The sequence below is a fragment of the Eutrema salsugineum genome, unplaced genomic scaffold (assembly GCF_000478725.1).
Source record: "Eutrema salsugineum unplaced genomic scaffold, Eutsalg1_0 scaffold_7, whole genome shotgun sequence".
Taxonomy (NCBI): domain Eukaryota; kingdom Viridiplantae; phylum Streptophyta; class Magnoliopsida; order Brassicales; family Brassicaceae; genus Eutrema; species Eutrema salsugineum.
The window spans coordinates 4531449-4554957 of record NW_006256486.1 but is presented as its reverse complement, the minus strand read 5'-3'; the positions used below and the strand labels follow the sequence as shown (position 1 = coordinate 4554957).

The window sequence follows — 23509 nt, the reverse complement described above, 5'->3', positions numbered from 1 at the left end:
TTTATTGACGATTGCTTGAATTTATTATCAAGAGAACATTATTCACCAAACTAATTTGACATAACAGCATAAATTTAGTATACTATGTTTAACTGTTTGAGAATGTTTGGTAAATAGAGATCCGCGTATACTTTTATTTTGATAGACTCAGTTCTTATTTCTTTACATTTTGAGATTTTATCATGGTTAATTAAATATTAATTATATAAAATGAGTTTGTGATTGTAAACGAAAGTTTCTTGTTTTTTCGAATGCTTTAATTATAAATTTTTGTTGTGACAATTTTCTTGTGATCTTGGAGCAAAACACCACCAGTTTTTGATCCACCAATTTTATCTTCCGCCTCTAATCAGAGGTACGAAAAAATATTGAATGCTCCAGAAGAGCATATATGATTGTCTATAAGAATGATTTGAAATTATTAATGGATTATATTGCCTCAAATCTCAAAAGATTGAGAATTTAAGATTAAAACACATGACCCTGTTGGTTATGTTTTTGATTCTATTGTAGGATTGGTTCCATATGAATGGATTTGAAGGGTCTTCCTCTCCCGGGGGAGAATTGACGAATCCCACATTTCATAATAAGTGTAACATCCAGAAGATTATGTTCACTTGCTCTGTCTATAAATTCTGTGTAAAGAAAATCTAGAAGATTTTAAGATTTATCAAGTCGAGACAATGAATGAATATAATGTTAAATATCTTCACATCATGAGTATTACCCAAAACAGTAAAAGTATTTTAAAGAAATTACTTCATTCTCTATTGGATTGTATTACACTATCATATAAGATATAAAATGTGTATTGTAAACCAGAAGTTTACTGGAAATCTCACTATTTTGGCATGACTGGTTAAGCCATTCCAGTTTAATAATAATACGAATAAGATCTAGAAGATTCTTATGTGTTCGGCTTTCACTCTCCAATAAATTTGGAATTATTGATTTTCTGGTACTTATACAAAAAGATATTCTTGGACTGATCATCCATTATATTTTGCGAAAGTATTTGGTTAATTGATTAAGAGTGAAACCACATTGACTCGTATTATGCCAACAAATGATTTTGAATTTTCCTCAAGATTGGTTTTGGTCAGGAGCCAGACATTTCTCATCATAAAGTTGTGGATATAATGTTGCTCCACCACATTAATCTTAGATGGAACCTCAAAGAAGGTTAAGAATTGTTGGATATAAATCTTCCTTAATAAGGTTTGATTTACAGACTGTTATTTCAGTGAGTCAGTTTTTCCAACAAATTATAAAGGGAGAAGAAAATAAACAGCTGGAAATTCAGTGAATAAAAATTATCTTGATCCTCACTAAAGATGTGCACTAAAAGTTAAAAAAATAATTTATTTGAAAAGTTATGCCATAAGCATTTTATGACCCTGTTGAGTGATACCAGCTGTGCTCCAATTAATATTGATGTCCCGGATTAACAATATCAACTGCCTTTTTTTTTAGGCTAAAGATCGCATGAAGTGTGATATACCTAATGGTTCCATATATAAGAATCCTCAGAAAAGAAAAAGGAGCATATATAAAATGGCAAGGCCGAGGAAGCAATCTCTAGAAGAGACATAGACATAAGAAAGAAAGAAATCTAGGTACCTAGTAATAATAAGATATTTCAACTAGTTGAGTCATGTCTGTAATGAATGGAATCACAAGCAAATCGACGTCGATAATATTTTTGCATGCAATGAAGCAGTTGATGATGAGAATTGAGGATCAGAAACCATGATATAAGAAGATGTTTTAGAAAACGTACGTAAAGTGATGATTGGCCAATCATGGAAAAGCCATAAAGGAAAAGTTAGAATCTCTTGCAGAGAATTATTTGGATCAGTAGTCCCTACACTTGAAAATATAAAACTAGTAAGACATAAATGGATCTTTATGCAAAAGATAAATCAAAATGATATCTGAAATGATATTATTTCGAGTGGTAGATGCAATTATTTTTCAGATCATTTATGAGTTTGATAATGAGAAAGAGACTTGATTTAGTCTAAAAGAGAATTTAAACTGCCAAAAACAGGCAAAAAGAATTTAAATTGCTAAGAGTAATAAATTTTAGTTCTTGAAGAACACTATACAAAGAAAATATTTTATGTGAAAATGGTGTTATGGACTAGAAGTCCAATAGGTTCCAATAAATTGGAAAAATGTGAAAATCATATGAGTTCATTAACAAAGGTTATGATTATATCGATTCTCTAAAGATGATATATGTTATTGGTATCCATCTCCTAAAGAAGATGCTTCCATAGGGAGATAATGGTTGTACTTTTTTTCCTTATCATGGTTTTTATCCTATTGAGTTTTTCTATGATAAGGTTTTAACGAGGCAGCTGAAAATACAATGGTGATATACATCTACTACGAATTCGTTCAAGTGAAGATTTGACGGACTTATGTACCAAGACGTCTCCAAGTGCTATTTCCAAGAAGATTGTTCATCATATTGGATCGCATTTTCTCAAGCATTTCAAGTCATGTACTCATGAGGGGAAGTAATAGCACACTGCACGCTTTTCTTAATTATGGTTTTTCCTATTGGGTTTTCCTAGTAAGGTTTTTAATAAAGCAGCATCCTATGTGCTTTACTATATTACATTATATTGAACATCCAAGGGGGAGTGTTATGAATAAATAATATGGATGTCCATTATAAAGCCCATATCGTAAGGAGGTTTAGAATATTCTATATTTCCTTATTCTCTAGGTTTTAGCTTCCTCACAAGTCTTTGTAATACTATATATATCTCTCATTATTCTTGGAAGACACAACAATTTATTTTCTCTGTTGTTTATTCACAACATCAAGTTCGTAATATTCAAATTATTAGGTCAATGGTAGCTTACTTTGTTAGAACCTATAGAAAAGTTATTGAGTTCAGATTGAATAGTGAATATAGATTTCACTTATCTCATAATATATGGACATTAAAGAAACCATTACAAGATAGATATCATATAAGGAATAGATGAATGCAGAGGAAATATGTTTAGACTGAAGATATCACCAATGAAAAATCTGTATCCAAATTAGTAGGTCAATGGTAGTTTACATAGTTAAAACTGTTTTAAAAAACTATTGAATTCAATGTTGATTTAATGGTTAATATAAATTTCACTTATCTCTGGAATATATGGACATTGGAGAAACCATTAAAAGATAGATATAAGGAAGATGCATGCATAAATGAGGATACCCAAACGCACTAAACACAATATCACAGAAGATAGGGCACAGAAGTATAGGGCATCAGTCCAGTGCTCCCTTCTGGATGCTAGCTAAGACATCCTCGAGATTAAAACCATCAATTTGCAAAATAGTTTTGCGCTTTTCTCTAGAGTTTTCATAAAGATATAGGGTCAAAATAAAGATCTAGCGTGTGGTTAAGGGTTAATTTTGTGTACAATAGTAGGTATCTCCACACTAAATCACAATTAAGAAACTCTAAACAAAAAGACAATTAGAAAATTACCTCGGATTCATTCGCTTGACGCCAATGGATAAACGCCACCCGATCTGTAATCTCAAATGGCATATTCTCTCTGCTTTGAAATTTTGGCGATGGATCTTCTTCTTATCGATTTAGGTTTAGATATATATGCCTCTTTTATATAATAAGATTTTAAAAATTAATTAAGACAGATTTTATTAAAAATAAAAGAAAATACAAGACTTTTTTTTTGGTAAAAGAAAGAAACAAGACATGAATTGTTCTGTAGACCAAAACAATTAGGTTTTATTGTATCTAAAACGCAAAGAAGCAAGCATGACTTGGCGAATGAAAAAGAAACTTATCAAATGATCAACTTATCAAATGTCGTCAAAACCCCAACTGTTTTCTTTGCGGATCTGTGCTTCTTCCTCGGGTGTGTAATCGTTCTCGACGTTAAAAAAAGTGCGAAGCTCTTCAACAGTTTTGGTTTCAATCACACGAGCAACTGTTTCGGTAATGAGATGAAAAAGGCTTTCGATTTTCAGATAATCAGCAGCAAGAGTCAGGTTCAAGAGCATGGATTCATCCACATTCTTCGCAAACTCAGTGTCCCAGTTCTTGAGCTCCTCAGAAGAGACACCATCACCATCAACCACGACGTGTTTCTTGCAATACTCGATCACTTTGGCGAGGATCTGGCCGGTGACGTTTTCAAGAAGGATTTCGTTACCGACACAGCTATCTTTAACTATGTGAGTTATGGTCTTCAACTGGAGAGCCACCGCTTCTTCAACATCAAAGGTCTCGCCATCTGAGCTCTTTAACACAATCTTCTTCTCCGACTTCGACATCGTTCCTTGTTTGTGAGGAGATTGTGAAAAAAGTTTGGATTTAGGATACTTTGATGTGAAGAATGACACAAAGTATGATCTATATTTATAGGATAATTAAGTTGGTGAATATGGAAATTAACATGTACATTATTTTGTGTTGACCAAAAAAAGATGCGAGGAAATATCATTATGGCCTCCCAAACAAGGATAATTAAGTTGGTGAATATGGGAATTAACATGTACCTTATTTTGTGTTGACCAAAACAAAGATGAAGGAAATATCATTATGGCCTCCAAAACAAGGAAAACGGAAGGAAAATGAAGAAGCTGATTAAAACAATCGTATGTGAGGAAATATGATTATGTTTTCAGTTTTGCGTTTACAGGAAAGGTAATTATTAGAAATTCATTAATCTCTTCAATTCAAAAAAAAAGCAAAAAATTCATTTATCTTTTTGATTCATCTCTATGTTAGACGAACAGATCTTTGGTTGGATTAATGAAAGGGTAATTATTTAACTTTCTGCGAAGCTCTTTGGATGTTTAACCGCTAAGTTTATGAGGCTCTTGTGCGTGTCTCGTGTTTTGTTTTGATTTCAAAACACTTTTCCTTGATCTTCAATATTCTAATTTTTTTCTTCTCGTTTAGGGTTTAGTTCCAAAATCAAATTATTCCTAATGAATATGATTGAGTTTCCTTGGTCGCTATTTAAACAGAGTTTCCTAATTTCTTACGTGACTCGCTTAGGGTTTAGTTTCAAAATTCAAATCATAGATCTAGTTCTTCGTCGAGGTAAATTTCCGTCTTTTCTTCATGGATTTTGTTTCCACAATCTTCCATAATCAGTTTATTTCTCGTTTAGATTTCTATCCAAACTTTCAAAGTTAATTATTTAATTATAGTCTTATCAACTAATCCTCCTATATGAAGTTTGGAACTAAGCAGAATCTTTTTTGAATGTATTATAATGGTGTTACTAGGCAGGTTCGACAAGCTTGAGCCAAGGTTGTTTAACTTTCTAAATATCCTGATCCTTATGGGTTAACTACACAAACATTCTAAATGGAAGTAGCTTTTCTTTTTGTTATTTGGGGCATCAAATTAACAAAAGAAACGTACAAAGAAAGACTACTAATTAGCCATCAATTCTAACAACAGTAGACCTCACAAGTCATTGTCCAATAAGTTAATTGAAGATTTCAGGTCATTGCTCGATATTGAGAACGTATCTTGCGTTAAAAGCTTATGAGTTTAACTTAGGATTCTTTTTTCCTCTTCTTGAACGTTTGTTAGTACTTAGTTGTACTAACGCTAACGGAGTGTTAAGTACCAGTTTAACATAGTTGTATTTTGGTACAATTTAAAATCGTTTGGTGTTTAAGCTTTTAATGATAGATTTTGAGCAATTTCTTTTAAGTCCATTAAAAAACTGGAAGCTTTCATTCAACTTATATTAAGCCACTAGTTAACTTTTTCGTACGGGCTGATATAGTTTTCTATTTGGTTGTTTGGATTCATTTGTTTCTTTTTTCTCTATTGTTGATTATATTTGTTTGTTAGATTTACTTATATTTTAATGTTTTAAAACATGATTATGAAAGGAATAGAAAAGAGAATAAATAAAAACATATTAGTATCTAAATAATTTAGTTTAAACAGTTTTGAGATCTTTTGATAATTATTCTATGTATTTAGACGTAGTTTTTTAAGTACCGTACGAACTTATTCGATTTTGATCACTGTTTTATGTATTTTAGTCATCACAAATACCATCATTTCATTAGACATTCCATTGATTTTTTTTTCATTTTTCGTTAAATTTGACTAAATATTGGTTTTATGAAATTTGAAAAACGGTATTAACAATAAAGTGAAGTATTAAACTATAATAATTTAGACCAATATGATTTAAGTTATTTCTTATTTAATACTTGTTTGGAAAAACATTAGTATATGTTTACCTTATGACTCCTTGAGTTATGACTCTATGAGTTTTTAGATAGAACAAAGAAGAAAGAATAGGTTAAACAATTTTGAAAGTTGGGAGATCATTAGAGAAAAGTGGCTGTAACCCTATAAACATAAGAAATTGTAAACACTAACTTATCTATCATAATAATTAGCGATATTCCATTAGTTAGAAATGATTTTTTTTTTTTAAAACGACATTCACTACAAGAAAACAATCGTTTTCCAATGGTCCATTACGACGGTTTTAAAATCGTCGCAAACTTATAACGATTTTACGACGATGTTACGTCTAATTTAAAAACCGTCGTATAATAAAATCGTCGTAAACTCGACGTACAATTTACGACGAATATACATCGATAACGAGAGATTTGCTAGTAAATGTAAAATCGTCGTAAATTCGATGCAAAATTACGACGAATATACGACGACTGCATTTCGATGTACATATTACGACGATTTTACGTCGAAAAAGAAGTTAGGTGAAAAACATTTAAAACATGTTTACCTAACAATTGTAGATGAAAGATTTTATCGCATAATCGTCGTAAACTCGTCGTAATATTATTGTTGAATGTAAAACCGTCGTAAAAAGTCGTCGTAAAAGCATTGTAAAGCCCAAAATTTTCCTATAAATAGATCTTCATTCCTTCTTTCATTCACAACACATCATCATTCAAACATAAGAGCATCTTCATCTTGGAGACCCATTGTAGGTCTCTTAAATTTTAGTATAGTGTTGTAAATCCTTATATATTGGGTTGTCCATTGCTGGAAACACGAATTAGGAGTTATATTGCTTTGAAAAAAAGAAGTAATAATATTATAAGGTTAATTTACTCCATTCACGTGGCTAGACGTGACACAAGAGACCACCTCCTTTATTGTCTAATCAATAAAAAGAGATAGTATTTTGAGTTTATTTTTAAGATGTCTATATACGAGCTAAGAAGTTGGATGTATATGCGTAAAGATTCAGATGGGGCGTTGACAGAAGAGTTCAAGAACGGGTTAGAAATATTTATGTTTCAGGCTACAAATATGGAGAGAACGAAAGATAGTGGGAAGATGTTTTGTCCTTGTTTGAAATGCAAGAATACGAGGTATACACTAACCAAAACCGTGTGGACGCATTTATTAAATAGAGGGTTTATGCCGCAATATTTTGTTTGGTATCTACATGAAGAAGGATATGGCAGTAATACTCATGGGAATGCTGGTAGTAGTAGTAATTATCAAAGTCATGTGGATATTGATGAATCGAATTATGGTCATCAGCCTAATCAGTATCAATATGATCAAAGTGTAGATCATGATAGGATGCACGAAATGGTGACTGATGCATTTCATGAAACGCATACTGGTAATGCTGTTGAGGAACCTAATGTAGATGCCAAACGATTTTATGATTTGTTAGACAATGCTAATCAGCCAATCTACGAAGGATGTAGAGAAGGCTTGTCTAAATTATCGTTGGCAGCTAGGATGATGTCAATTAAAACAGATCATAACCTGGCTGAGGTTTGCATGGATGATTGGGCTGATCTTCTGAAAGAGTATCTACCGGAGGATAACTTGGCAGCGGGAACATACTATGAAATTCAGAAGTTGATTTTTAGTCTTGGTCTACCTTCTGAGATGATAGATGTATGTGTTGACAACTGTATGATTTTTTGGAAAGATGATAATCAGCTGAAGGAATGTCGATTTTTCCAAAAACCAAGATACAGGCCGCAAACTGGTGGGCGTAAAAGGATACCGTACCAACGTATGTGGTATCTTCCTATAACTGATAGGTTAAAACGACTTTATCAATCTGAAAGGACAGCTTCATCATTGAGATGGCATGCGGAACATACACAAGTAGATGGAGAAGTTGTTCATCCATCAGATGCAAAGGCATGAAAACACTTCAATATGGTATACCCAAATTTTGCTAAGTTCAAACGGAATGTCTATCTTGGTCTGTGCACTGATGGTTTTAGTCCATTTGGTATGTCTGGTAGACAATATTCATTATGGCCAGTAATCCTAACTCCTTATAACCTTCCTCCAGATTTGTGCATGCAACCTAAGTATTTTGGTTCCAGGTCCAAATCATCCGAAGCGAGCTCTCGATGTATTTCTGCAGCCACTCATACATGAGTTGAATCAGTTATGGTATACTGGCGTTCGTACATATGACTGTTCTACAAGGAAAAATTTTACTATGCGGGCTGTGCTTATGTGGACAATAAGCGATTTCCCCGCTTATGGTATGCTATCAGGATGGACTACACATGGGAGGCTATCTTGTCCTTATTGTCTTCATCGAACTGATGCGTTTCAGCTAAAACATGGTAGAAAAACTTGTTGGTTTGATTGTCACCGGAGGTTTTTACCGGATAACCATCCATATCGGAGGAACAAGAGGTTATTTATGAAGAACAAAAGTGTACATGTCCCTCCACCCGTTAATTTAACATGAGCTGATATACAGGCGCAAATCGATCATTGGAGAGAAGAGGAAACAATAACGCGTGGGGGAAACTGGCACACTCCTGCAAATATGCCTGAAGGTTATGGGAGTTCATCATAATTGGCACAAGAAAAGTATATTTTGGCAACTACCTTATTGGAAAGATCATCTGCTCAGACACAATCTTGATGTCATGCACATTGAAAAAAACTTTTTTGATAACATCATGTATGAATGCATACAGTTATGAACGTAGCGGAAAGAACAAAAGACAATGCTAAGTCAAGATTGGACTTGCCTGATTTATGCAACAGAAGTGAGTTGCATCTACTGAGAAACGGGAAAGCACCAGTTCCTGTATTTCGGTTGAGTGCAGATCAGAAGTCAGCATTGTTCAGATGAGTTTCTTCTGACGTTAAATTTCCTGATGGGTATGTCTCTAATCTTTTCAAATCTGTTGAGAAGGGGGTAAAGTTTGCTGGGATGAAAAGCCATGACTGCCATGTGTTTATGCAACGATTATTTCCATTTGCATTTTCTGAACTCTTGCCCAAAAATGTCGATGAAGCTATTGGAGGCATTGGTGCTTTTTTCGGGATCTTAGTACACGAACATTATCAGTTGATGTAATATCACAACTGGCATTGAATATTCCAATCTTGTTGTGCAATTTGGAAAAGATCTTTCCACCATCATTTTTTGATGTTATGGAACATCTTCCTGTTCATCTCCCACACGAAGCAGAGCTCGGTGGACCCGTTCAGTACAGGTGGATGTATCCGTTCGAGCGTTTCATGAAGCATCTTAAGGGTAAAGCCAAAAACCTAGCTAAAGTGGAAGGCTCAATTGTGGTGGGAAGCTTGACGCAAGAGACTTCACACTTCACTTCATACTATTTTGCACCGAAAGTACGAACACGCAAAAGAGCTACTCGTCGATATGATGATGGAGGAGTTGGCCATACATATGCCGTTGAAGGTGTACCTGACATATTCTCGCCGATCGGACGTCTTAGTGGAAAACTAAAAGAAGTTTGGTGGTCCAATGAAAAAGATTATCACAGTGCACATACGTATATCCTGTTAAATTGTGAAGAGTTGTCATCGTATGAAATGTACTTTTTAATTAATAATAATATTTATATGAGTTGTCAGTTTAATAACTATTTGTTGTTTTTCTCAGCACATTTGTTGATGAGGTTAAAGAATGCATATCTGGGGTTTCTGAAACTGAAATCAATGATCGTAAAGATCAACACTATGCCCAGTGGTTAAAAGGACAAGTACGTATAAAATTTTAATTAAAAGACTACTTTAATTTGCTATATATCCAAATCAAGAAATTAAAGCAGAATTTTTTTCTTATTAGGTGGACCCGAATGATCCGGATGAATTTTCAACATGGTTCCATGAGTTACTACTAGCTCCGATGGCAAAAATAACTACAGCCTCCATGTATTTCACTCGGGGCTATGTTTTTCACACATACCGTCACGGTGCAAAGCGGGCGACAACTAACTATGGAGTTGTGTGAGGGGTGAAATAGATTTTTATGGAGTTCTGCAAGAAATAATTGAAGTAGAGTATCCTGGATTGTTAAGGCTGATGTTCTCTTCAAATGTGATTGGTTTGATCCAACTGTTGGACGAGGGGTACGTCTAAACAAGTTTGGAGTTGTTGACGTGAACAAATCACGACGATACAACAGGTTTGAGCCATTTATATTAGCTTCTCAAGCAGAACAGGTAACGTTTCTGCCATACCCTCGAGTTCGATCAACAGGAATTTCATGGTTAGCAGTAGTTAAAGTGGCTCCGAGGGGCAAGATTGTAGGGGTTGAGGATGTTCCACTTCAACAGGACACTTGCGTAGATCTGTCTGAACCAGATGTTGATGAGGAGATTTTCTTAATAGACCCTCGGAACAGGCAAGTTAAAGATCTTCCCGATGATACAGAAGAAGAAGGTGATGATGAGTTTGCTGAAACCGATGATGACGATTTAGCGGAAGACGACGGTGATGGTGATGAAGTAATAGAGGAAGATGAATCTGATTGAGTTTTATGCATTGTATTTAGTGAATGTTTGTTATTATGTAATTTGTAACTTTGTTTGTTTGAATTTTTTAAAAAGCCCTAAAATTCGATTTTACGACGTTACCGGTTGATGGGAATAACAAAGCAGAAATCTTGGTTTACGACGGTTTTTCTAAATCCTAAACCCTAAGTCTAGGTTTTAAGCCCTGAATGAATAGGGTTTAAGCATTACGACGTCTTTACGACGATCAGTCGTAATATCGTCGTAATATTACGACGATTTTACGACGAGTACACTATTTCGTCGTAAAATCGTCGTAATGTTGAAATCCAAGAATTTGAATCTTTTATATCTTATTTGTTGTAAGGTATTTCACAAATATTTTTGATTAGTTATCTTATTTTATATGAAATGCTATCAATCTGATCAAAATCAAAAATTTGAAAAAAACATACATATTTACAAGTTCATGCATGTTTTCATAAATGTTAAGTGAAAGGTTATATATTAGATTATGGAATTTCAATATTTACTATCTCATCTCATAAATCCATCATACATGCAAAGTTGTAATCCTTTTGTTATATGTTAGGATACAATAACCTTTGCATTGTTCTTTATGCAATATCCTTTTTTTAAGATTTAGGGTTTAATAACTTTTTAAAAAAACATCGTAAAACCGTCGTAATATAATCGTAACTTTACGACGGTTTTACGACTAAGATCTCTAAAACCGTCGTGGAACCGTCATAACGTTTGCACCGGATAGGCTCTTGATCCGAGGTACGAGGTAATAAATGTTTAGACGTTACGACGGGTTTACGATGGTTTTGGGTAAAATCATCGTAAAACCGTCGTAACGGTCAAACGCTCTCATCATGACACGTGTCATTTCATGCAGTGGACCGACTGATATACAACCGAATCGTCGTAAAATCGTCGAAACTTTACGACGATTTTACGACGATCACAAAATCTATATAAGGGACGCGAGTTTTCCCCCTTTCGTCGCTCATTCCTCTCTTCTCCCTTCTCTCTCTAGTAAACTTTCTCTCTCTAACTCCCTACTCTCCTAAACCTCTCCCTCCATCCCAGCCAAATACGCTTGTAAGTTTTTTTTTTTAAAATAATTTCATTACATATTCTTTTAGATTTAGGTTCGGAATTTAGATTTAGGTTCGAAATTTAGATTTAGGTTTCAGAATTTAGATAGGCTCGGATTTTTACAATAAATATTTGAAAAATTAGTAACAAATGTTTTTAAATTTTGTAGATTACGTTGGTATGGCTCCTCGGGCTAAGAGATTTCACTACCGACAGCTGGTAGATTCTGAAGGTACGGCCCCGTCTACCTCGACGACCGGATCAGTCATCCGGAGTCCTCGAGAACACAACGGACGGTTTCCCAACCGGTCGTTGTACCGCAGCCGGCACCGCCTCCACCACCACCAGCCAAACCAGCGGCTCCCGCACCGGCCGATCCTGCAGCTGATCCGATCCAGCCTGTACCGTATGCCCAGTTTACGGTACAAGATCTTCTGGCACAGCCGGGTCGTGAGAGTATGAACAAACTCGACCCGGATTGAGCCCCAGGAACATTTTGGTACGAAATTTTTTTTCTAAAATATTTTTAAAATAATTAATATTTATTCTTATTTGAAATTAATTTACTTTTCTCTTTGTATTTGACTAGGTTTACGACCGACAATGCAGTCGGTCGTAACGTTGCGGATATCATCAAGGGGTTTCTCGTACAACCCCATACCAACTGGAAGAAGCTGGATCAGGCCATACTTGACACTTGGTTCAAGTGTTTTGCGGTAAGTAATTTACAATTTCGTTTAATTTTAATTTTAATTTTTAACTTTTTACATTAATTACTAACTTTTTTTTTCTTAGCAAAATTGGCATTGGGAAACATCCGCACACGGAGAAGGTCAAATTCCGCCTCAACAACACCGTTTCCGACTGGAAACGGAAGTGGGAGGTTGACGGCGACAAGGCCAAGCCGGCGCCTATGGCCAATTCAGTCTGGCGGGGTCTTGTCCAGTACTGGTTGGATCCACACAACCAGACTACTGCCGCCAAGTGTTCCGGATCTAGGTAAGTTAATTCCCTTAATAATTACATTATCTGTTTTCATTCTTATAATATATTCTAATGAAAATAATTTTCAGGAACGCTACTGACGATGCGGGAAATCGGAAGAACGTCCTGCACACTTCCGGCCAGATTCCTTTTGCCGGAAGACGCCTTATGATGGTAAGTAAATTAAAATTATTGATTTTTTTTGTTTTTAAATAATTAACCCTTATTTGTCTTATAAATTTTTTCATTTTGATTTTGTAGGTCGAAGAAAACGGAGGAGAACTTCCTCCGATGACGAAGGTTTTCGCCGAGACGCATAAGAAGCGGAACGGCGAATTCACGGATCCTCGGGCGGAGGAGATCTACAACGCCGCCTGTGCGGCGATCGAGGAGCGGCAGACGCAACTGACTCAGCAGGTGCGTCCAACGTCTCTCGGAGGTAGCTCCGTCCAATCGAACCCGGCGCTGATGGTGGCGGAGATAGACCAGATTTTCGAAGAGGTAAATTCAATTAATATATTTAATTAATGTAATTTTAATTTTAAATTGAATTTCTAACCTTAATGTTTTTAATAATTTTTAGGTTGCCCCAAAGAAAAAGAGGCGGGTATTAGGGATGGGATCCATCCGTGATACCCCGAGAGCTACGGCGACAGGTCACGTCCGAGCTCCGGATCCGGTTATCCGCCAGAAGATCGACCAGATGCGGACCCACTACGAGACGAAGATCAACTAGCTGTACGGTCTCTTCGAGATCATGGGAGCGGACAACTCGGTGTTGATGGCGCAGTTGGACAGGCTGTGGGCTGATGGGGTTGTCGGATCGTCTGCCGGGTCATCTTCTAGGAGGCAACCACCGGTGCAGACGGACGAGGAGATGTTCCGGTCTCTCGGGGTTGTTCCTCCTAGAACCGGAGATCAGGCGCCGGCGGAAGCATCTAACCGAAGACCTGGCAAGGAACACGTCGAGGACGATGGGGAGCAGGCCGGTGACGGGATCGACGATATTGATGTAGATTTAGATTTAGAGCTGTAAGGTTTTTTTTTGTAAATACTACAATTAATTTTAATTTGAAAAATTTTAAATTGTAAATTTTTTTTTAATTTGAATTTTTTTTTTTTTAATTTTCAATTATATTAAACGTCGTATAATCGTCGTAATATAATTATTATTATTTTATAAAACCATTGTACATTCGTCGTAAATAGTACGACGAATTTACGACCAAAATGTACGACGACAAATACGACGATTATACGTCCGTATTTTACGACGATTTTACGACGAAATGATTAAATACTTTACGATTGATTTACGACGATTTTTGCGTCGTATATTTTACGACGATCTTATGTCGATTATTAACGACCACTTAACGACGGTCCAGGCGAAGACCAAGTCGACGCAATTCGATCTAAAATCGTCGTAAACTGTACGACGCATTTACGACGATCTTTTTCCCTCGATGTTACGACGATATGTAACCGTCGTAAATTATATGACGATTTTACGACGATTTGTCTATTACGACGATGAATTTACGGCGATTTTGAAATCGTCGGTAGTCCGTCGTAGTAGCCCTATTACGACGAAATAACGACCATTTTGGCCGTTGTAAAATGATGTTTTTCTTGTAGTGATTCTACTAGTTAGATATATATATATATATATATATATTTTTTTTACTTTTTATTAGATATTTTTTTTTAATTTTGATTTTTTTTTGTTGAAACGACATTCTATTACTTTTTAGATAGATTTCATTTTTTTTGTTTCTTTTAACATTTTTGTTAAATTTTTTCTAAATTTTGGAAACATAAAAAATGGTAAACACTAACCTATATATCATAATTATCAAGAATATTAACCTAGATCTAATTTTTTTAAAAATGGTCGATGAGATTTATACATTATTTCATAAGAGATATATATTCCATTTTTTGTTTTTTTTTTAAAAAATATTTTTGTTAAATATTTTCTAAATTTTGGTTTTATATAATTTTTAAAATGGTTTAATTGACTACAAAATTAAGCATTAAACCATAATAATTTAGATCAGTTTGTTTTGAGTTTTTTTTACACATCATCACATAAGAACCAATAAAAAATAACATGTAATTGTAAACTGGGGCTAATCGGTATTTTTGCAGTAGAAACTGACACATAAATAAAAAGCTGTTAAATTCGCTATGAACGTGACACGTAAGCAAATTATTACACAACTAAGTATATAGATTTCATTCACACCATCATATTTACGGTTTCATCCTCACAAATAAACTAGTTTACTAAGTTTGAAGTGGATTTTGCAAATTTAAACTAGAAAATTGCCAAGATCAAATCTATTCAAACAACTAAATAGCACGACGTCTCGTCGGAAAAAAAAACCATACTTGAGAAGCATTTTATAGATGCTTGCAAACTGCTAATGCTCTACAATATTGTTTTCATCATTTTGTTTTCTAACTTTCAATGCAAAACAAATTCTTTGAATCTAGTAATAAAACAAATATGTATGTATCAATGTTTAACGATGTTATCTTCTAATGATGGATGTATAACTTTTTGTTTTTAATGATGGGTTTATAAAGCAATGGTTAGACTCAAATTTTGTCTTCGTGCGATCAAGGATCGCAACTGATTCAAAAGCAATGGCATGTGAGCCCAATAAATGGATGAAACTTGGGGGTGTGGCTATATCATATCTATATCATAACTCAAGTGAATTCTGGTGCCACTTCATTATTTTGGCATGATAATTGGATTTTGCTTGGTCCCCTAATTGACATAACAGGATGTGTTGGACCATCTTTTATGGGAACTCCATCAATGGCAACAGTTTTCCAAGTTATATATATATTCAGTGGGCAGTATCTTCTTCTCGCAACCAGATTATCACCCTTCTCCGAGCTTGCTTACCAAATCATGTTCCAGATCTCACTCATGGTGCACCTGATATTAACTTGTGGCGTCATTCATCAACTGATAAACCTGGTTCGTTTTCCACATATCACACTTGGGAATCGCTGCAACCTATTCTCCCTAAGGTCACTTGGTCAAAGCTTTGCTGGTTTAAGAAACATATTCTGAAGCATGATTTTTAATGTGGGTAACTCTAAGTAATAGTCTCATTACCAGAGATAAGTTGATAAGAATAAAATGGGGGCTGGATGTCTCACCGGTTTGTTTGTTATGTACATCTGATCCAGATAATTCAGATCACCTTCTCTCTGGTTGTACCTTCTCCACTGAAATTTGGTAATCTCTCTTCTACACCCGAGTCTTACAGCTCCGACATCTGTGCAAACACTTGTTAATTGAGACAATAATCACACCATCAGTGGTTATCTATACCCTATGGAAGGAACAGGTTACATACTTAAGAGATGTGTACCTTTAACGTTAACTCATTAATCAAGGAAATCCAGGTCTTACTTCTAGCTAAGCTTTCGGGATTGGACCAGCAACCAGATCAAAGGATAAATGGACCACCCTCGGGGAACTCAGATTCATACTTAACTACTTGGTTTAGATACTTCCAATTCTAGATTTAGTGAATGTTCTCCTCGTCTTATCTCGCTTCACAAGAGTTTCAATTATTATTACTATTGTAAAATTGTATTCCAGTCATATATGTTGTAAACGATGCCCTTTATAGAAGATGGAATAAAAGCAAAGTAAATTATAAAAACAAAAACCAATAAATGACAGAAAGTGTCAGAGAATTGGACTGAGTATGTAAAGAATTAACCTATCAAATTTTTATTCCAAAGTTTTATGGTATCCTTTTTCAATGTATTATGAGAGCATACATATATTAGCACTTATTCAAATTTCATAAGGTTTTAGCACTTTAAATATTAGAAAGTAATACTTTAGATATACTGTACATAATAATTTAGTTTTTTGTACAGTAAAACATATATGTTTGTGAATGGTACGATAATATTTTCATCATTTGTCGAATATTTAAAAAACATCTAAAATATTTAAAAAACTAATGAAACTTGAATGAAATGCTAACTTGTGCAAATATATTATTTATTATTAGGTCCACAGTGGTTTACATTTCCATAACCTTTGGAAAAGTTATCTCAATCAATTTCAATGGTGAATATCTATTTCATTTATGTCGAGAATATATATATAGACGTTGAAGGGGAAAGATCTAATTCAGTACCAAAAAAAATTTCTACCAGTGAGTATATATATGTATAACTTTCAAGTTTATCCTGATTAAAAAATCCTAAATAAAGCGAGTCAAACAAAAAAAAATACATAAAGCCACTCGAACTCAAAGCATAAAAGCTGACAGTAACACCAAACCTAGAAGATTACTTGGATTTTTTCATACTGTTGTGCAATTTAGAGAAAATATTCACACCTGCATTTTTGATATTATGGAATATTTACCTATATACCTCCCTCATGAAGCAGAGTTAGGAGGACATGTTCAGTTTAGGTGGATGTATCCATTTTCTATAATCCAAAACTTTTGCTAAGTTTTCAACTTTCTAATTTAATTTTTTTAAAAAAATTTGGTTAGGATCATAATTTTATAAATAGGAAAAAGAAAATTTTGTTAGGGACAACTGTTTTTTTTTTAGTACTAAATTAAAAAAGTTTAATTAAATTTACCTAAATTACTTAAAAAAAAATAAAAAAATAGTAAGAGGCATGTGACCCCATTCGACCTTCATTACGTCAATATTTTTTTGGTCACCACTTGTCATCAGTAAGGTTAATTGTCAGGTTGACCTTTTCCCAAAATTCTTTGTGATCCGACGCTTTAATTTCATAGGAGTTGCTTGGTTGGTTGAGACTTTTAAAACTTTTACTTAATTAAAAAGTTTTAAAAGTCTAAAATTATCCAAGCAGACTTTTAAAGTCCTAACTTTACTCCTTAAAATTTTCACAGTCCAACTTCCCAATTTTGTTCATACGAATGTTTTTTTCGTAAAAGCTAGAAAATTGGAACTTTCAATTTTTAAAAGTCACAGTTATTTTTTTTTTAAGTTAAAGTTTTTAAAAGCAAATATAAATTAAAGCCTACAGCCAAAAGTCTTTTTTCCAAGCACCCCCATTAGCTACTTGGTTATGTATGGTTCGGCTGAAATTTTGCTCTCGTCAAATGAAGAAACCCAAGTTATTTAAAATCAATGGCATGTGAGGCTCAATAAATGGTTAGAAGTGTCAGATATTTCGACTTATGATATATCATAAATGAAAACTTATCAAGTTCCTAATGTCCAAATTATTAGGTCAATTGTAGTTTACATTGTTAGAACCTATAGAAAAGTTATTGAGTTCAATATTAATGATTCAATGGTTGATATAAATTTCACTTATCACTGAAATATATAAGGACATTAGAGAAACCATTACAAGATAGTTATCATATAAGGAAGATGAAGGCAGAGGAGAGATAATTGGACTAAAGATATCATAGATGAAAAATCTGTATCCAACTTATTAGGTCAATTGTAGTTTACGTAGTTAAAACCTTTTTAAAAAGTTATTGAATTCAATGTTGATTTAAGTAATGGTTGATTTCACTTATCTATGGAATATATAGACATTGGAGAAACCATAGAAAGATGGATATAAGGAATATGAACGCATAATTTAAAACACTCTAATTGGATAGGGAAGAAAAATGGCTGAAATGAATCTGGCTATTGAGGCCATTTAGTATTACAAAGCAAGGAGAAAACAAAAGCCAAAGATGAAAGTTCTCTTGAAGGTTTTATAGTATATGTAGTTGTTTTATCTTTCGAAAGAGATTCATAAATGAGGATACCCAAAATTTATATTTCTATGTAGGGCATCACGAGAAGACTCTAGTTCTAGTCGGGATTGCGAGTCTTACTCTGGCCACCAGAATTGAAGAAAATCAACCTTACAATAGGTACCAATCATATTCCATCTACATCATTCTACCTTCCAGTAGTGTTCATTAGATAACTGCTTGGAATAGGAAAAAGATAAGGACTCATTCAAGAAACTGAGTATTACACTGAGCCAAATCAGGGACAAAGAATAGTCTAATACAAATCCTATATGTTTTCTGTATATATACAAGTCATGCGTGTCAAATATTGAATCCTGTTTCTCAAAAGCTCTTTACTGCAAAAACCTTCTATACACACATACAGCAAGAGTGCAATTTTCCTCAGCTACTCTGTTGAGTAAATGCCATTTTGAGTTCAAACCAAAACTGAAAGAAATCTAACTAAGTTAGTTTAGTTTGTTGCAGAGTTGTTAGAACAGTAAGTAAACAGTTGCAGTCTATATTCTAGAGTCAAAAGTTAGCCGCTAATGGTCATTAGGAGTAAGAGAGTTGCAGAGAGTTGGTGAGCTAGTTTTCATATAAGATTGTAAAAGTCTTTGAAGAAAATGTATGAAAATAGAGTAATGAAAAGAATTCCAAAAGCTTGATCTCTCTCTCTAATCCGAAACTCACAAATGAAACACAAAATACACAAAACAGAGATGCTCTGTTTAAAAATCACAACATGGTATCAGAGCTCAAATATCTTTGGATCTGGCTCAAAGAAGAAGAAGTCTGAAGAAAGAGAAACTAAAGCTATGGTTCAAGAAACCAGAATTAACAAGATGGTGTCAACAAGATGCCGGAAAGAGAAGAAAAGAAGAAACCGAAAGGAAGAAAAAGGAAGAACATGGTGAAGAAGAACACATGTTCACAGCAAGACAAGACGACAAAGAATTAGAAGAAGAAAGCAGATGGCTCATAGACAGTGGTTGCACAAACCACATGACCCCAAATGAGAATCTGTTTGTAAAAATCGACACAAGCATCAAGGTTCCAATTCGGGTTGGAAGCGGTGCTGTATTGATATCAAAAGGAAAAGGAAATGTCGAAGTGATGACTAAGAAAGGCAAGAGAATCATAAGAGATGTTCTCCTTGTACCAAAACTTGGCAAAATCTTCTAAGCATTCCGCAAATGATCTCAAACGGCTACCAAGTTACATTCAAAGGAGAAAGCTGCATCTTTCATGATCGACTAAAAAGGAAAATAGGTGAAATACCAATGGTGAAAAAGAGTTTCCACATCAACTGGAACTCAAAAGAAGAAAGTGCAATGGCCGCAACAGAAGAAAATGCAGAGTTGTGGCACAGAAGACTTGGTCACATAGGATACTCTAACTTGAAGATTATGCAGGCACAAGACATGGTTGCAGATCTCCCAAAGTTCAACGTAAACCAAGAAGGATGTGAAAGCTGTATTCTAAGCAAGCACAGTCGGAACTCTTTTCCAAAAGAATCTGAAACCCGAGCAACAAAAAGGCTGGAACTAATCCACAGCGACCTTTGTGGACCAATGCAAAACGAATCATTCAGTGGGAGCAGGTACATTCTTACATTCATTGATGATGCTACCAGAATGGTTTGGGTTTATTTTCTCAAGGCAAAGTCAGAAGTATTCAAAACCTTCAAGAAGTTCAAGAACCTTGTCGAAAATCAGGCAAACTGCAGGATCAAAAAACTGAGAACAGACAGAGGATCAAAGTACTTATCTGGAGAATTCACAAGATTCGTTGAAGCAAATGGCATTGAAAGACAACTGACAGCAGCTTACTCTCCACAACAAAATGGAGTTTCTGAAAGAAGAAACAGAAGCTTGGTGGAGATGGCAAGAGCAATGATTAAAGCAAAAGACTTACCTCTGAAATTTTGGGCAGAAGGAGTTTATAATGCAGCCTACGTGCAAAATAGAACACCAACAAGAGCTCTCAGAAGCAAGACCCCCTTTGAAGCCTGGAACGGAACAAAACCATCTGTAAAGCACATGAAGGTATTGGTTGCATCTGTTATGTACACATCCCTGATCAAAAGAGAAAGAAATGGGACGACAAATCAAAGAAAGCCATTTTTGTTGGATACAGCTCTAAAACAAAGGGTTACAGAGTCTACCTGTTGGAAGAAGGAAAAGTCGACATCTCCAGAGATGTCATCTTTGATGAAAATAGTAAATGGGATTGGAGCAAGAAAGAAGTTATAAAGGAGTGCAGCGTTCTAGTTGAAGCAGATGAAAGAGAAGAAGAAACTGAACCAACTTCTGGAAACTTCGTGGAAGAACCGATTACCTCTCCAAACACTGACCAGAGCAGAAGCATCAGAACTCAAGGAGAAAGCTCAAGCCCACCAAACAGGAAAACTCAATCTATTGCAAATATCTTACTCACAGCTCCATACACGGATGTAGAATACTCTGCAATAGTTGAAGGATGCTATAGTGGAATTGAAGAACCATCTCAGTTTGAAGAAGCAGCTAAAAACTCAAGATGGATAGAAGCCATGGAAGAAGAAATACAAATGATAGAGAAAAATGATACTTGGGAACTAGTTGAGAGACCTGCAAACAAGAATGTCGTTGGAGTAAAATGGATTTATCGTCTGAAAACTGATGCAAAAGGAGAAGTAGTAAGACACAAGGCAAGGCTTGTTGCAAAAGGCTTCACTCAACAACACGGTGTGGACTATCTGGAAACCTTTGCACCAGTCTCTAGATACGAAACCATTAGGCTCCTTCTTGCAGTCGCAGCTCAAAAGAAATGGAAGCTTTTCCAACTTGATGTAAAGTCTGCATTCTTAAACGGAATACTTGAGGAAGAGATATATGCAGAGCAGCCTCTTGGATTTGAAGCAACTGGAAAAGAAAATTATGTGCTTCGGCTTCACAAAGCCCTATACGGGTTGAAACAGGCGCCAAGGGCCTGGTACAGCAGAATTGATGAATTCTTCCAAAGAGAAAACTTCAAAAGAAGCGAGAATGATCATGCTCTCTACACCAAAGAATCTAATGGAAAGCTTCTTGTAATGTGTATTTATGTAGACGATCTTATTGTCACAGGAGATAATGAAGATATGGTGAATGAGTTCAAGACAGCAATGAAGAACGAGTTTGAGATGTCTGATTTAGGTCTGCTAAACTACTTCTTAGGAATGGAAATTGTGCAAACTGAAGAAGGAATATCTCTGTCTCAAGAAGGATATGCGAAGAAGTTATTGCAAAAGTTCAATATGGAAGAATGCAACATCATGTCTACTCCTCTGGTTCCACGACGACGTTACCAAAACGAGGGAGATGAAGAAATTGCAGATAACAAAGTTTATAGAAGCTTGGTAGGAGGCTTGCTGTATCTGACAGCAACAAGACCTGATCTAATGTTCTCTGCATCTGATCTCTCCAGATATTTAAAGGAACCTAAAGCTACACATCTCAAGGAAGCTAAGCGAGTACTCAGATATATCAGAGGAACTACTGGTATGGGTTTGTTCTTCACCAGAGTTGCAGAACCAAAACTGATTGGTTACTCCGACAGTGACTGGGGAGGATGTAAGGAAGATATGAGATCAACTACTGGCTACTGCTTCAGCATTGGATCAGGGATATTCACTTGGCAAACTAGCAAACAAGATACAGTGGCTCAATCTACAGCAGAGGCCGAATACATGGCATTGTGCGCTGCTGCAAACCAAGCTCTGTGGTTAAAACGCTTACTGGAGGACTTGAGGATTACCTCTCAAGAGGGAGTACCAATCTATTGTGACAGTCAATCAGCTATAGCCATTGGAAAGAACCCGGTACAACACAGAAGAACCAAACATATTCAGATCAAGTATCATGTGGTAAGAGACTATGAGAGGAATGAGGATATTCAGCTCAGATTTTGCAGAAGTGAAGAACAATTGGCCGATACATTCACCAAGGCGTTGGCGGTTCAAAGTTATGAAAGGATTCGAAGTAAGATTGGTTTGAGGGACAAAATGGCAAGAAGGAGTGTTGAGTAGATGCCATTTTGAGTTCAAACCAAAACTGAAAGAAATCTAACTAAGTTAGTTTAGTTTGTTGCAGAGTTGTTAGAACAGTAAGTAAACAGTTGCAGTCTATATTCTAGAGTCAAAAGTTAGCCGCTAATGGTTAGGAGTAAGAGAGTTGCAGAGAGTTGGTGAGCTAGTTTTCATATAAGATTGTAAAAGTCTTTGAAGAAAATGTATGAAAATAGAGTAATGAAAAGAATTCCAAAAGCTTGATCTCTCTGTCTAATCCGAAACTCACAAATGAAACACAAAATACACAAAACAGAGATGCTCTGTTTAAAAATCACAACATACTCACCTTATAATTCCTCCATTTAATTAGCATCGGGAAAAGGAACTTCTACATTCAAAATACAGCCGGCATGAAGTGGTGGCAATGGAGTGGCTGGTTCAAGAAGTCCTCAACTTCAAATGCTTCTCAACCCACAATCTTTAACTTCATATGGTAATAATCTCTCTTACTATATATTTAATGTTCCAAGACACATATAGACACTGAAATATACAGATAACTACCATTTCTAGATGGCTCATAGACAGTGGTTGCACAAACCACATGACCCCAAATGAGAATCTGTTTGTAAAAATCGACACAAGCATCAAGGTTCCAATTCGGGGTTGGAAGCGGTGCTGTATTGATATCAAAAGGAAAAAGGAAATGTCGAGTGATGACTAAGAAAGGCAGAGATCATAAGAGATGTTCTCCTTGTACCAAAACTTGACAAAATCTTCTAAGCATTCCGCAATGATCTCAAACGCCTACCAAGTTACATTCAAGGAGAAAGCTGCATTCTTTCATGGATCCGACTA

The 23509-nt window shown here is 35.2% G+C and overlaps 1 protein-coding gene across 1 annotated transcript; it reads right to left on the bottom strand.

Moving 5' to 3' along the window:
- Positions 1-3841: 3841 nt before the first annotated feature.
- LOC18011486 (SKP1-like protein 14) lies at positions 3842-4315 on the bottom strand. Its single transcript, XM_006393284.1, has one exon. The coding sequence runs from the start codon at positions 4313-4315 to the stop codon at positions 3842-3844; it is 474 nt and encodes a 157-aa protein (XP_006393346.1).
- Between the last annotated feature and the right edge of the window lie 19194 nt (positions 4316-23509).

Bases quoted from the DNA above. Each gene is read 5' to 3' on its own strand.
- LOC18011486 (XM_006393284.1), bottom strand. From the start codon at position 4,315: ATGTCGAAGTCGGAGAAGAAGATTGTGTTAAAGAGCTCAGATGGCGAG.